Source organism: the organism of the source record quoted next, unplaced genomic scaffold, assembly GCF_019419815.1.
Source record: "Pyrus x bretschneideri cultivar Hongxiangsu unplaced genomic scaffold, Pyrus_bretschneideri_v1 Contig7, whole genome shotgun sequence".
In the NCBI taxonomy this organism is placed as follows: domain Eukaryota; kingdom Viridiplantae; phylum Streptophyta; class Magnoliopsida; order Rosales; family Rosaceae; genus Pyrus; species Pyrus x bretschneideri.
The window spans coordinates 646,251-662,561 of NW_025999809.1; the positions used below are offsets into that span (position 1 = coordinate 646,251).

Below are 16,311 nucleotides of genomic sequence, written 5' to 3' on the forward strand. Positions count from 1 at the left end.
ATAAAAGGGAGATTTCTTCTTTGCACCTCTACTTCTACTTCAAATCTTCTTTCTCGAATTTGGGCTCCTGAAGCCAATTGGGCCATCTCATTGGCCATTGCATTTAATTCTCTGGGGATGTGACCGACTGATATTTCGGTGCCCCAATAACTTAACAACTGAGTGGCGCCAGGTAATAATCGGCCATAGTGATGTGTCTGCATTTATATTCCCCATTTAGCTGATTAATTACCAATTCTGAGTCGCCAAACACCTCTACTTTGGTTACCCCAATTCCATTAGATCTCCAAGCCAATTATCAGTGCCTCATACTCTACCCGATTGTTGGTAGTCTCTTGATAATCTAAGAGGAATGAATAACAATGGTGAAAGCTTTTGGGATCGATAATGACAATCCTAGTTCCTGCAGCATTCTGAGTGCAAGACCCATCAAAATATAGTTTCCAATGAGTAATCTAAAGACTAGTTATTCTTTTCACTTCTTGCTGGACCCATTCTTCCTTGCCCAAATAGGCTCTATTTGGCGGGATCCATACATTTGCCATTCCAGAGTTCCTGAGATACTAACCATTTCCTCTTGAGATTCTTGGTGCTCGGCCAAGAAGTCTACAATTGCTTGCCCCTTAGTTGTCCTTTGAGGTACATACTGGAAGCTGTACTCTGAAAGTGCTAGGATCCATTTTCTAATCCTCTCTGTCAACATTGGTTTTGACAACATATATTTGATCACGTCGGTCTTGGCAATGATATGGATGTGGCAAGGTAACATGTAATGCCTTAACTTGCAAGGAGTAAAGTAAAAGGCCAAACATAGGTTCTCCACTAGAGTATATCTTGTCTCTACCTTAGGGGTGGAAAAAATTCCCGAAAATCCCGAACCGAACCGAAAAAATCCCGATCCCAAACCAAAAATTTCCCAAACCGAAATTCCCGAAATTTTCGGGATGCTATCCCGAACCAATCCCAAAATTTCGGTATGGGATTCGGGATTGGCTTCTCGATATTTCGGGAATCCCATACCAAACCGAAAATATATAATATTAATTATTATATATATTTATACATATATATTATTCTTTTATAATTGATGCTAGTAGTTTCTAATTCATGCTCAGCAACCTAGAATGCCCTACACCTTGCATATTTTTCATGTTCTGTTTGATATTCATGTGGATTTTATTATTGCTGCTGCCATGGCTGATGATTTCAGAAGGCTTGATTCTTTTGTCTCTCAACAGATTGCAAAAAGAGTTTAATTAATTTGAATTTTGACTATGATAAAAAGAGTCAAGCATGCCAGTGTTCAATTAAATGGTAGTGTGAATGAAATGAAATTCCTAGTTCATAAATGTGTTCTTGAATTATATATTTGAAGAACAATTCATAATTTCATATTTCAATTTGGGATTCCCGATTTGTCCCAAAATCCCGAAAATATTTCGGGATTCCCGAAAATTTGGTTTGGGATTGGCCTTCAAATTCCCGTCCCGAAAAATTTCGGTTTGGGATTCGGGATACTAGTTTCGGTATGGTATCCCATACCGAACCACCCCTACTCTACCTTAGTAAGGATTCTACTGAGGTAGTATATGGCTTATTCCTTTCCTCCTTCATTGTTTTGGGCCAGCAGGCTCCCAATTGACCTCTCCGAAGCATAGATATAAAGCTTCAATGGCTTCCCCCTCTGAGGTGGCATGAATACTAGTGGAGAGGCTAAGTATGTTTTTATGCTGTCAAAAGCCTATTGATGTGGTGGGTCCCATTCGAACTTTTGTTTATCTTTTAACCTGAGTAAAAGGGTTAGCGGCTGAATCTTGCTCGCTAAATTTGTGATGAACCTTCTCAAAAAGTTAATTTTCCCCAGCAACCTTTGTAGTTGTACCTTATTGGTGGGGGGATGTGTCTCCATGATTGCCCGAGCTTTGTTCTTGTCAACCTCCACTCCCCTTTGGTGAACAAGGAATCCCAAAAAGTTGCCCAATCTTACTCCAAAAGCATATTTCTTTGGATTCATTTTAGCTTGTGGATCCTCATTCTTTTTAAGGCTTGTCTGAGATCTATTAAATACTGCTCTTTAGTCTTAGATTTCACCACGATGTCATTGATATACACTTCCATACTATGGCCGATTAAGTCATGAAAAATGGTGTTCATTGCTCTTTGATAAGTTGCATCATCATTTTTGAGCCTGAATGGCATTACCAAATACTCATATGCCCTAACATGACCTGGGCATCTAAAAACTATTTTATATGTATCTTCTTTGGCCATTTTCATCTGATTGTATCCGACATTTCCATCCATAAAAGACAGAACTTTGTGTTTGGCAACTGCATCTATGAATAGATCAACCATGGGCATGGGGTATTCATCTTTAGGCGTGGCTCCATTAATGTTTCTGTAGTCAACACAACATCTAACCGCTTTAGTTATAGCTTTTAATACATGTACAATGTTGGCCAACCACTTAACATATTTGGCAGGCCTAATAAATCTAGCCTTTACCAGCCTCTCGATCTCTTCTTTAACCTTTTTCTCAATCTCTTTCGACATCCTCCGTGGTGCTTGCTTGACAGGTCTAAACCCCTCATTGATAGGCATCATGTGTTCTACTAAGTTGGATCTAAACCTAGCATTTCAGTGTAGTGCCAAGCAAAATAGTCTTTAAACTCATGCAGAAGGTTGACAATCATTGCCCGATCTTCGGTTTTTAACAAACAACTGACCTGTATAGGCCTTGGGTCCTCCTCAGTTCCTAAGTCAATGGTCTTCAAGGGGTCTTGTACTTTTGGGGTTAGTTTGTCAGGTTCTGCACACAAAAATTCGACTAGCTACTGGTTCTCGGGCAAGTCTTCTGGTCCTTCCAGATCATATATGCACTCAGCTATTTGGATGACCGCTTCTAATTCTTCCCTATAAGACTCTACTTCTCGGTTCTGGCTACTCAAAGCCTCTCTACTCAGCTATTCATCTTTCATGGCTAAGTTCTCCCTTTCTTGTATTTTCTCTCTTCTATATACCAACAGTCTTTTTATTAAGGACCTGACTGCAATCACCTGGTCCTTCCTTTTTTGTTCTGACATTAATGGTGTTGGGGAGTTGGGATGATATAGGGCGGATCCTATTCTTGCCTTATAAGGGATAACCCTTGCTCTAGAAGCTTTTGGGTCGTCACCTTAGTCGGGCGGCCATTCTTATTAGCTCCTGAACACTAAAGAATCCCAATACTGGGATCGTAGAAGTTAGCTTCTGCTATGTTGGTTGTAGGTAAGAATGGTCGTGATTCGACCTCCACCATTTCCCAAAATCCAAATCATGTTTCTCCCTCTTCATGGTAGATAGCCACTTGTTGGTGTAAGGTAGATGGCACAGAGAAACTCTGATGAATCTAATCTCTGCCCAGTAAAGCCCCATAAGTGGAAGTATTATCCACAACAAAAAAGGCTAGCATGATTTGTTTCAAACCCAAGTTCACCTTAAATGGCAATATCTCATGCGTTTTGGTGCTAATTCCCGAGAAACTAGAAACTATAAGATTGGTGGGGATAAGATCCTCCTCCCTCTTGCACATTCTCTTCATCTGCTTATATGGCAGCACATTGATCGTGGCCCTTTCATTAATCAAGACCTTTTTGAAGGGTACTCATTCCAGGTGCACATTTACATATATAGGCTTGAGATGGTTGGCTAGGGTCGAACTCGAGCAAATAAAGACCATTTTGTCTGAGTATATTCTCTCAGGCTTCTTTATTGGTTGCTCAGGCAATCATGCATGGCTAGGTTCTCCTTGTTCCACTTCCTTAACACTAACATGTGCTATCATAGGTTCCGTCGTCAAGTAATCACCTTTCATCATGAGAGGTTGATCATGCTCGACGTGAAACATGGCTGATAAAACATATGTCATGTGTACATAGAAGTTGTTGAGTCCAAGTAAATCTTTCTCCTTGCCCCCAATGTGGTTCATAAACTCATCTAACTAAGCATGTGCTTCTTGGCAGCATTAGTTCAAACAACGCCTCTTTTTGAGTTATGACAAAGTTTTGCGCCTGCACTAGGCTCTCATAGAGATTATCAACCAACAATGGTGAGGGTATTCTCTTCTCAGGCGAGATTGTTCCGAAACAGATTAACTTCGGGCTCTACTTTGGTGTTAGCATCATCACCATATCCTCTTAAGCTCTTTTCAGATTCTATACTTCCCTGGATGAAAGCTTGGTGGCACATGGTCTTCTTCCCCCTCGGTTTTGCTATTAGCTTTCTCCACCTCTTTTTTGGTTCTTCAGTGAAGTAGATTTTTGTCTTCATCAAGTACCTTATCCATCATTACATTTTCAGAGGTTTCTGAAGTGGTGGGGACTTTCAATGAGTTCATGTGGGCCTTATGTTGCCTTTGGACCCTTCTGATCATAGAGGCTCCCATTTTTTTAACAAGCTTTCCATCTTTTCTGATTATGTACCATTTCCGCCCAAGTCGAGCAACATTTTTCTTTGTGACTGGGTTTTCGGTCTTTTCCTTCATTCTAACATCTCCACCGTCATAACTTTGTTGGGGTGGCCTCACATCTACCCATCTTGGTACCTTGGCCTCTTTGTCCTCTACTTCTTCTGAAGCTTCATAGTTTCTGAATACTTTTGACAAGTTTTTAGGCTGCGAGTCTCCCCCCAACCTCTGGAAGACATTCCAAGAGGTTTCTTTCTCATCTACCCACATACTATTTCTACTAGATTCCTTCTCTTCTCTCTCCCTTCTCTTGATCAACTCCTGATCAATGATGGCTCCCGCCGTTGGTTCCTTTAGCTCACACTCACATTGACATTTACTGCACAAAACCACCCCGTTGATTATTGCTGCTTTAGCCTTTTTAGGCAACTTGATAGCTTCTTCAATCGGCCTATCAACTTGTCACCCTTCAGCTTTTACCTCCCGGGTAGCTTTCTCTTTCCCTTTCTCTGCCTATGTTAGGTTAATCATGTTTATTGGGGTTTGTAAAAAGGAATCAACATCTATCGTCACATTAGCCTGTGGTTCTTTCAGTAACCACTTTATTTCTGACCCGCACTGCCCCCTATTATCCAATAACACAGGGTCAGGCAACTCTGGCTTCTTAATTGTCTTCAACACTGGCTGACTGTTTCCGGATTTTTCCTTGTTTTTCTCTTCACTCATTTTTTCCTCAAGTAGAGGAAACAAAGAAATAACTGGCTCCTCTATCGAGCTAGCTTCCCTCATTATCTTTCCAGTACGATCATTTCCTAGGGTATAACCCTTCAGATCTAGCCTTCTTTGCAGACTCTTTGTTGGGGAAAAGAGTCTATTGACTTCTTCGTAGAGAATCTCTCTCCATGCTTTTTATGGCAGCCATCATGGTAGCCTGTAAGTCTTTATTTGTGACCTTCCTTCCTGATTTCTCAGAAGGGGTCGGGCTTTCTGTAAGGACAATTCCTTGCAAGTCTTCGGGGAGATTTGCCATGCTAGATCTTTGGTGTATACTAGGGTGGTTTCCGTTCTTTTTTCCACCTGAAGGTTTGTTCTTTCTTTCGTCTTCTTAGCATACAACATTTGTGTCCCACCGAGCGTGCCAAAACTATGTTCAGGCAAGAATTTTGCCAGGAATAGTCCCTGGCTTGAGCACACAGCTCCCCGAGGAGTTGGCACTTTGGTTAGTTGTTGGGCTCTCACTCGCTTGTTGGACTGCAAGAAGAGGACAGAGTTAGTTCTGAAAGGTGGTTTTGTCGGGCCTTAGGTGTAGGCCTTGAGGCTCGCAATCAAAACTAACTAAGTGTTGAGGCGTGCCACTGCCATCTTTGTATGGCAGATGTAGAATGAGTGTATTTAAGTCGATTACTTGCACCTCAAGTTATTCTGACTTCTTATCATCAAAGGATTGTCATGGATGGGTTAAGTCCACATTAAGTTCTTTTCTATGCCCTAAGATCAAGGACTTTTGTTTATCATGTATGCTTTAAAGGGTAGGGGTTCAGATCTGATCAAGGCATTAGTTTCATTTACTTTTACGATAGTAAAAGTACTAAGTGAACCAGATCTGAGAGTTCATAGAACTTTGGATCATCAAGACTGAAAATGACTTGCATATATATTGAGGGATACATTATAACACCAGATCTATTAATGGAAAGGCAAAAACAAAGAGAGTCGAGCAAGATTTCAACTTGTCAGGCAAGGTTAAAACATCTTGCAATCTCTTCTCTTTGCAGTTACAAAGGGTTAAGTAATAAAGAGGGACGAGGGGTAAACGAGCTTACACACAAGTTTACAAAGGGTTGAGTAAATTTGGTCTCTCTAGCATTACCCTTAGGGAAAAATAAAAAATCTCAAGCCATTGTTTGATAACAATTTTTTTTTAATTAGTAAGTGGTACACATGAACCTTTAGTTATCATCCCGCATTTTGTTTATTTATACATGAGAAATACTAAGAGGCTCTTTTAAAAGTGAGACTTTCGACCACCTCACAGTTTAACGTCAATTATCATATCAATATTATAAAACATTGTGCCAAAAATATAAAGTGTCAGAGAGTTCATGGAGAGTCTCACTTTTGAGAGAGTCTTCTTAACATTTCTCTTGTACAAAAACAAAACTTCATCTACTTATGACCTGAAATAAAAAAGGGGGTGTAAGAGAAGAAAAAGATTCGTGGTTATCATTCCTTCTTAATTTTTAAAAAGTGAAAGATGAAAATGAAATGGTTATAAAACAACTCTTTGTTGATTCCATCATTTTTATTTTTTAACAAAAGCAATAGTGATACTTCATTGACAGATTACAACACGACTACAAGAAGGGTTTCAACTGAATACAGATTCTCCAATTACCAAATCCTTGATCATCATATTTGATTACTAAAAAAAAAATTATAAAAGGGCCACCACCAATGGGCAAAACAATCAAAACAGCTATAGAAGAATATATAATATATAATTTTTTATGCTTCAACAGTTCCACTATATAATCCCTCCCTGCCCTTCAAGCTTTGCTATATACAGAGAAAAATGGAAAAGGTCGGTTCAATAATATTTCTCAACCATTTGTTCATAATATGCCTCGCCACGCCATTAATGGTACATGAGCACCATTGAAAACCCTAGGGAGAACATTGACCAATGGTTCCAAAACCTCCCCCGTGTAAAACAGAAGCTGACCAGGCTGCATTTCTACTTCCACGACGTCGTTCTCGGCCCACACCCAACCGTAGTGGCGGTGGCCAATGCATCCAATACTTCACATCACCCACCTTCTTCGGCCGAGTCAACATCTTCGACAACCCCTTGACCCAGGGACCCGAACCTGGTTCCAAGCTCGTGGGGCGCAGGCTATATGGGTTTACCTCACAGGAGGAAGTGAGCCTGCTTATGGCTATGAACTTTGTTTTCAGGAGTTGGAAGCACAACTGCAGCAGCCTCACCGTTTTGGGGCGGAACCCGGTTGGGCAGTCGGTTAGAGAGTTGCCCATCGTCGGCGGAACCGGTGTTTTTCGGTTGGCACGTGGATTTGCGTTGGCCAAGAGTTATTTCTATAATGCTAGTGTTGCCACTGTTGAATATAATGTTGCAGTTTTGCATTATTGAATGAGATTCGTGGTGTAAATCTGGGTTTATTTTTGAAGATATGTTTCTGGTGTATCCACAACGTTCTAATTAATTGTCTTCTTATATTCAAATTATAACACAAATATTTATTTATTATTAATATGTTCAATAACTAAAATATATTATTTATGTCGCTCATTTATATTATAACATGAAAAATAGTACATTACGTAGAAAATATTCTGCATGCAAAAAATTTTCATTTAGTTCCTATTTGCGATAGGTTTCGTTGTTTTCTGAAGAGAACTGCTCTTCTAATGTCCTCGTTTTGAAAACCTGTGAAGTTCTTTTTTATATGAGCCATCAGATTAATCTTATGACAGATTAAACTATTAACTTAAAAAATCCATGTTACACCGAAAGACAATAATTTTGGGAAGTGATTAAATTATAAAAAATTATTTATCTCTGAGAAAACTTCCACATTCTTCCTCTTCTACTCCATATCCCCTTCCCCTCTCCATCTCTCTCTCTCTCAATCGTTCACTCACCTTCTCTATTCTTGAGGTTTTTTTTTTTTTTTTTTTTTTCATTTTCGCATATGAAAAGGGAGAGGGATCTATTTCAAAATTTTCACCATTGTTGAAAAATTTCATATGAAAAAATGGTTCACATGTTCAAGAAGGGGATTTCAATTGTTTAAATGACACAATCTCAAATTTTTTTGGTGCTTTGTAACTAATTGGGTTTGAATATTATTGATAAACGATTGGATGTGTAAAGTTATTAGGTTTTATGCAATTGGATCGCTGGGTTCAAATATTTGACAAGGAGACTAAGTTTTGCAGATGCAAAGGATTCAACATGAACTGAAACTTTCTTCTCTCTTCTTATTTTTTGTTTTTTTTTTTTTTTGCTTTATAAATTAGTATTTTGTGTATAAATTAATCTGAGAACTTATCTAAAAAAGGACCTCACATGCGGTCAAAATGAGGTCACTAGGACAGCAGGTTTTTGGAATTTTAATATGTTGTATAAAGTTGGAATTATTGACCTTGCCAAATGACAAGTAGCCTTGTGGTTTTTGCTGGCGACATTTTGTATTTAATATTGGATTTGGTGAGCAAAGTTTTGATTCCTTGCTGGCGATACGAATGTATTATACACTAAAAAAAATAATTATATGGGCCACTGGTGTATTTTAAGACAATAATACTAGCTAGAATCATCAAAACTTTATTAAATTATTAAGCACAACCACTTAATGATATGGCAAACAATTTGAAAGCATCTTGTTAAAAAATGAAGATTGAAATTTGAGACAAATTTGCAAATGAATATGTTTGCATTTCCGAGAGTTGGTTTACTTAACATAAATGAGAGTGAAAAAATTAGATATTTATAAATAGAGTAAAGAAAGAAAATTGGATCAACTATCTCTTAGTTGATCTGATTTCTAATTGTTAAGTATTTGATTACAGAGCTTAAGGGGAAACTCATACTTGTTCAATTCTGTGTGTTAATAAACATTAAAAAAAGTTAAAAAGTGAAATGATTCGTGTACTCATATTTTAGTTAACACATGGAGTCACAATGACTCCAATTCATTTCATGTCGTAAAAATGAGATTGTTTTATACATTTAACTTTGCTCTTTTACGCCAATAAATAAAAGTACAACATTTTTTACTGTTTCATTAAGGGATTTGAAAGAAATTTCAATCGGAAAATGATAGAATTTCAAGTATGAGATTTGAAGTTCCATAATTAATAATTCTAACTTGACGGAGGTACAAATCTAGAAATGAGTACATCTGTGTTAGTGGTCGAGGAAATGGTGATGGCGGTGGTGGTGGGAATGGTAGTGGTGGAAACAGCAACAACTGTCATGGTGGAAATATAAACGGAGTACTGTTCTAAAAAACATCACCTAGCACCGCCAAGGCCCCTCCTAAGCACTGGGTGGTTGGCCACTGCCTCGATTAGTCCCTAGGCATTAAAAATTAATAAAGTGCGTCTAGACCAGCTTAGGTATGTTCGTCTAGGTTGCAACTCTTACTTAGACAAAAAATAAATGTTTTATTGGTCAGAATAAAAAACAAAAAAATGTTAGAATAAAAAAATGTGGGCATTAAAGTAATTTTGCATAAATAAGTTTTTGCTATTTTTTTTCACTACTCTCTAAACTCACACTCTCTCTCTCTCTTTCTCTCTCTTCTTAACAACCCCAAAATAAATTAAAAAAACAATATTAGAAAAAAAATAAAAATAATTTTTTGCTAGTCCCTGTAAGACCTACTCCAACCTTTGGAGTAAAACTCAAATTTTAAATTCTAAACTTATCCTAACTTGCTCCAACCCTTGGGGCAAATATGAGTTAAAACCTAAGACTCATTTCTAGAACAAAATTAGTCTAGAATTCCCCCTGGGCTAGTGGGGCTAGGCCATTACATATATGTATTTTTTTAGTTTTACATTTATAAATTCATTGAATTCAACAGTTAAGATCTAATTTGATCAAATCCACCAAAAAAAAAAAAAATCTAATAGTCCATATTTAAATCCAACGGTTAAAGTAATTAAAAAAAATTATTTTATGTGTTTCGTAAGCCTGTTTAATGATTTTTCAATATTTATCAGAATCTAATATTTTTTAGTTAAAATGTTCATAAAATTAAATTAGGATAATCTACATAGTTTATTTTTTTTAAGTTATTTTAAGAAAAAATTATCCTAAATTCATTATTTAATAATCTCAGACTTAAAATTTAACCCAAAAGAGTTGGAGGAAAAAAACTATTTCTGAATTAAAAATTTTAGATTTTAACTCAAAGATTAGAACTCCCGGTACATTACAAAGAAGAGTTCACAATAGTCTAACTGACGCACAATTCTTAAGTCTGTCAAAATTGCGTTACAAACACAAGGACAAGAAAAACAGCGTCGCGCAGAAGATACCCTCGTCATTTTCCATCATCCTGCTGATGATTCCCCCTTTCCTTCGCTCACAGTAACGAGTGCAAGGACGGGTTCAAGCAGAAAATTATTCATACTTCTGGCTTCCTTTAGGTGCAGCTAACATTGATGAAACACCAACCCGCAAAAGACTAAAAACTTGGTTGTTTTCAAAGCCCTCTGCCATGTACAAACAATATCAATGACTGACAGTGAACACTCGGCTTTATATTCAAAGCCCTCAACCATGCACAAACAATATAAAGTAAATGAGATGAGCATTGAACTACGAGCGTAAGAACCTAAATAAGCAGAGAATGAGTAGAGGCCAAGCAATCAACAACTTTGGCAATATAAACAAATTTTCACACCTATATGGATAATTAAGACAAAGGCCTGACTGAAATAGTCGCAACACCGAGCCCAGTACCTTAACAAAACTAAATTTACCAATTGTCAATATATAGTTAGGAAGCTAAAATCACTAGGATCAATGAAATACTATATTGAAATGATTTGAAACCAGCAGCTTAGAATCACTCACTTGTGGTGATGACCATCACAAGGTGAACTCCTCACTCACTCTTGATGAGACCTATACCGCAACTGCTTCCACCGCACAACTATCATCATTGTCCATACTGCAACTGTTGAGGAAAAGTGAACAACTTTCTGAGCAGAGGAACGAGGCCGATCAATGCTAATTGAAGCTGTTCCGAGCTATTTAAGCGCAAGCTGAGTTGCCCTGCCCCTCTATTGTTCAAATTGGCACGAGCAATCAGGTTCGTATGCCGTCCAACTGGAATCTGAGACTGTATATTGCACCCTATGGCAAGATCTCCATGCCAATCCATGACAGAGAGCCCAAGGGTTGATAGGGAACGACCCAAAGGATGGTCTTTGTCTCTCAACTGAGCCTCCAAACTACCACCATAAGCAACGTCACCACGCGCAGTCATTGCACCACCAGTCATAACCAATTGGAACCGTTTATTAGCAACAAATTTGTCTTCAACTTTCATACCAGCCGATAGAGCATCACCCAGGAGAGTAACTGAGAGACCAGCAGTAGCCTTATTCTTCCTAAAGTTACTGATCCTTGTGTCACTTCGTAGAGTATAAGCCAAGTCCTTTCCAACAGTCTGCATATCAAACCCTAATGAAGTAGCTTTCCCTTCTCCATGCTTTATTGAAGTAGCAATTTCCATTTGGACATTGGCGTCCTTCTTATCCTTGGTAACCTGGCCAGAAAAAGATAAGGGTATCTTTTCTTTAACAACAAACAGTCTTTCTGCATTTATACCCTCATAACCAACATCATGATCCCAACCATGCTGTTCCAGAACAGGTCTTACGAGCCACTGGTTGGAGGAATCTAGATACCGGTAACGGTGAGTAGGATTATCAGAATCAAAGGAAGCAGGCAATGCCAAATCTGGCATGGGAATAGGTACAGATGCTGCACCAGAACTTTCTTCTTCCACATTTTCGACATAATCACTTGGCAGTTCGTTTGATGCAGCTGCCATTTTCTTCATCAACTTCCGCCGCTTTTTCTCCTCCTTCAACTGTTTCTTCATAAAGAGCTTTTCCCTGTACTCTAACTCATCAAAATATGCCTTTTTCTGTGCTTTTGAGAGTTTTTCCACCTGGGCCTTGGTCAAACGTCTGAATGGGGGCAATTCATCAAATTCTGATTCATCATCAGAATCTGAAGATTCATCCAGATCATCGTCTAAACTGTCATCGTCACCAAACTGCTCCTCAGGCAGCTTCAACTGTGGTCTTGACTGAAGGAGTGATGAAAGCAAGAAAGGTAAAGGAGGTGCCCTAGTTCGAGTCGCAAAGGGTTTTCCAGGTGGACTATCTTGCAACTTCAATAATGCATTTGCTTCAGCCAGAATCTTGGATGCAAAGGAGAGCAATAACAAATGAGGTTTCCAAACCTGACCATTTGGCAGGACTCTTTGCCCAGCCCTATTAGTTCTGCAAGCAGAGTGGTTCTCTACTAATGAAACAGGATTCATGAGGCGCATATCCCCAGCTGCCTGACGAATGGCTTGCTGAACAACATGAGATCGTGAAGTGACAAACATGTCATAACTAGAAGCAGCACCATTTGGGCCCTCAGGTGGAGCTGATCCAGCATGAGTCAGAACCACAATTGCATTGAACCATATAGAGGGCCCAAAAATGTCTGTGATGGTGCGCAAGAGTGGCATATCACTGAAATCCCTGCTCTGCATGTCCAACCTATCAAGATACAACACAATATCTGGAGGAGTTTTCTTGATAAAGCGCTTAACATTTAGGAGAGTCTTCTCATTCTGTCGCTGGTCCGACCAGGAAGGTAAAAGTCCAGGTGTGTCAATAACCCGTACCTTAATCCCTTGCACAGTACCCACAACATCCTGAACTTTCTTTGTCCCCATCTGAAAAGCATCAGTGGTGAACCTCCTATCATCAAATATAGAATTGATGGTTGCACTTTTACCAACTCCTGACTTTCCAAGAACCATAATGGTACAAGCAAAATCAAGGGGTTCATTCCCTGATGCCTCAAGCTGTTCCGCCATGGCACTCGCACGGTCAAAACTAAAGGCACCAACACGGCCCCCATTTCTACCACGCAGCTGCTCAGCTAATCCCAATCTGTACAAAACCTGAGCCACAACAACATTATGCGGAGTCTGCCCAAGTCTATGTGCAAGACGTAAAAATTTCACTCTTATCATCTGAAGCTTTTCACGAGTCTCATCAGACTCCTCTGTCTCTCCATTAACGGGGTCCTCAATTTGCTGGTTTTGAGCATGAGATACTGTACCATTTACTCGAGGATGCTGGACCACCCTAGGCGCAGGTTCCAATAGTGGGGCAGCACGCCCAAGGCCAGCTGGACGAGCAGGAGGGGGACTTGGTTGTGTAGGATTTCCAGATGAAGAAAGAGCTGATACATGCTGAATCTCTTGTTCCTTGTTCACTTTTGTGACTCCCTTTTCTGCCTGAACGTTTTCTTTCTTTTCACGCTCTTCAGGCACAGCAATGTTGTCTCGAACTTCAGGAGTAATTTCATCAGCTCGCTGAGGTTGATCATCTTTGTTACTTTGTGCTCTCAAATTGGTGGCACCATCCTGAATCTTCTCTGTCTTCTCAGCTGCAGATCTTTCAGAAAGAGCTGAGATCTCCCTTTCTGACGTAACAATCATTTCCTCACTATCCTCCCCAGACAGTTGTTTATCAGATGAAATGCTTTTTGGTTCAGATTTTTCCTCGTGATGCTCTGAACCCAGCACAGTGAAAGAGTCTTTCACTTCCCCATTACTGAAACCTTCATGTTCTGCATCTGTAAAAGTCAAAGTATCTCTCAGTTCTTCAGTCTTATTATACTCCTGCTTTTCTTCAATGCCAAGCGTGGCATCATTTGATTCAGCACTATCACCTTCCTGATGCACTGTATCCATGTTTCTATCAAGCAGTTCCACACTGTTATCATCTTCAAGCTTCAAAGGAACGCCATCTGAAGCACTTACTAGATCCACAGTCTTCTCATCCTGATTCTCTATGCTCGAGGAATTCTCCTCTAACTCCTGACCATTACCAGCTTCCTTCAAAATCTCCTTATTAAATTCAGTTTGAGGAGAATCAAGATCTTCAGTATCTAATTTTTCCTCTGTAGATACTGGCTCTGAAGTTGAATTATCAAGATCATCCTTCTCGGGCTCCTTATTTTCAAGAACAACATTAGGCTTTGAATCAACCTCACCCACATTTGTCAAACCTACTATTTCCGCACCAGTAATAATCTCAGATACTTCTTTCACCTCAACGTCTTGGCTCCCCACAAAGCCACCATCCGCAAGTCCATTTAAATCAAAATTGTCTTTTTCAAACTTCACATTCTCGAGAACTACAGACTTTACATCAGCCTCATCCCCACCTGTCAAACCTGATATTCCTCCACCAGCCTCAACCTGAGTAACTTCTTTTACTCCATCTTCTTGGCTGCCCACCAACCCATCATCTGTCAATCCATTTGTTTCCTCAGTGACTGCTTCCTTTTTAGTCTGTTCATCATCAATTCCGCCTGCCACTCCAACCTCATCATCGCTGTTCCCACCCACAATATTTTCCACCTTCACTTCAGCATCATCATCATCATCATCATCATCATCAGATTTCCCAACCTCATCAGGAACTTCAATTGCCTCTTCAAATGTCTCGACACTAGGACTCTGAATAGGAGACGCCAACCCCAAGCCACCAACTGTCTCAGTCTCTCTTTCTTCACCAACAACAGCAGCATCCACTAAACCATCTTCACTGCCCTGCTCCTGCAAATTCTCCTGCGTCTCTATTGCCTCCTCGAAAACCTCATCTTCCGCATCATCCTTGAGTCCATTAGACACCTCTACAACCCTCTCCTCAACGACCTCAACATCCACACCCTTGTTCTCCCCCACTTCAGACCCACCGGCAATCTTATCACCATTTTCCATCCCCAAATCCTCAATATGCAGCCTCAAAACCCTAGATTCACTAAACCCAGAAGAAGAAGAACGCCAATTATCAGATTATTCAACTCAAATCCACCCCCCCCCCCCAAAAAAAAAAACAAAAAAAAAAAAAAACAACTAATCACAACTAAAAAAGACTCCAAATTTAACAACAAAAGAGCATTCAAACAAAACCATTAATATTTCCAGTATGTACCTATCAATCACTAATAACAAAAAACAATTGAAACGAAACACCCCAGATCCCACCTTGAATTTTCATTAGGGTTTATGCAGAAAAAGGAATTAAAAAAACCAATACGAGACAAATTAAATGAATGCATAAAGGAGATTAAATAACCAATAAATAGCGGATAAACAGCTTACCAGGTTTTCTGGGTTGATAGAGATAAAGGCTCTGCCTTTCGTCTCGCTTCGATTCACAGAGAGAGAGAGAGAGTGAGGCTCGGCTCGGGGATTTTCTTCTATTTGTGTATTAGATATCTCTACTAGGCTTAAACCAGCAGAGTAATTAAGGATAAGAGTCCGATGGACGGTCAAAAATGATTGTGGGGATTTGATCTGACGGTCAAGAATATTTCATCGATTTCCTCGTGAAAGTCGTTGATCGGGATGACGTGGGCGAGAAGCTGGAAAAAGGGTTTCCTCTTTGGGTCTACTATTTGCACTTTGGGCTTTGCGCACGTGCGGATCAGCTGCCGATTTGGTAGCTCTTTCAATTGTCACGTGACTTATGCCCACCGTCCGATTGACGACTCGATGATCAACACTTTTGATTGATCACGAATTCACGACGAGGGGAGGGGAATTTTTTATTTTTTTATTTTTTCAGAACAATCGGTATTATCTACAAGGGGATGGGTGAGTTTAATCTTACAATGAACTCTCAGTAATATGATTTAAATTCATCTTTGAGCTCTCAGTAAAATAATTTAAATTCATCTTTATAAAAATTAAATTTAAAATACTCATTTACAAATTAAAAAAAAACACCACTAGATCTTAATATCAATTCACGGAAAATGTTTGTTTGCTTTGCTTGTAAATTTTAGATGAATGATATCACGTGTTCGTCACGTGGGAAACTCAGGGCACCATTTTCGAAGCATGTTCCACGAGCCCCTCTCTTCTCTCTCTCTCTCACTTTATTTTTTAGTTTTTTAAGTTAAAATAAACCCTAAAATTGAATTAATTTCTAACATTAAAAATCAATAGTAGTGATATCTAAATTTGTCTACCATAAATTATTTTGATCATTTTCTGAAAAATTTATCAGTATTCTCGTTAAAT

General features: G+C 39.2%; 1 protein-coding gene and 1 pseudogene across 3 annotated transcripts; one reads left to right on the forward strand and one right to left on the reverse strand.

Annotated features, from left to right (window-relative positions):
* Positions 1-7,016: 7,016 nt before the first annotated feature.
* On the forward strand, positions 7,017-7,592 carry LOC103966253 (annotated as a pseudogene).
* A 2,745-nt stretch (positions 7,593-10,337) lies between these two features.
* Positions 10,338-15,534, reverse strand: LOC103966252 (translocase of chloroplast 120, chloroplastic). 3 transcript variants are annotated; one of them, XR_007254509.1, is made up of 3 exons: positions 15,388-15,534; positions 11,052-15,043; positions 10,338-10,687 (listed from the first exon to the last, which is right to left on the reverse strand). XR_007254509.1 is itself a non-coding variant. In XM_048574255.1 (2 exons), the coding sequence occupies exon 2, from the start codon at positions 15,001-15,003 to the stop codon at positions 11,137-11,139; it is 3,867 nt and encodes a 1,288-aa protein (XP_048430212.1). In that variant the 5' UTR covers positions 15,004-15,034; positions 15,388-15,533; the 3' UTR covers positions 10,834-11,136. The 3 variants fall into 3 exon arrangements, 1 of the variants encoding a protein (XP_048430212.1); XR_007254508.1 differs by having other exon boundaries at positions 11,052-15,034; positions 15,388-15,533; XM_048574255.1 differs by lacking the exon at positions 10,338-10,687 and having other exon boundaries at positions 10,834-15,034; positions 15,388-15,533.
* Positions 15,535-16,311: the final 777 nt, after the last annotated feature.

What these genes read in the sequence shown, in the direction of transcription:
- LOC103966252 (XM_048574255.1), bottom strand. Translation starts at nt 15,003, where the DNA reads ATGGAAAATGGTGATAAGATTGCCGGTGGGTCTGAAGTGGGGGAGAAC.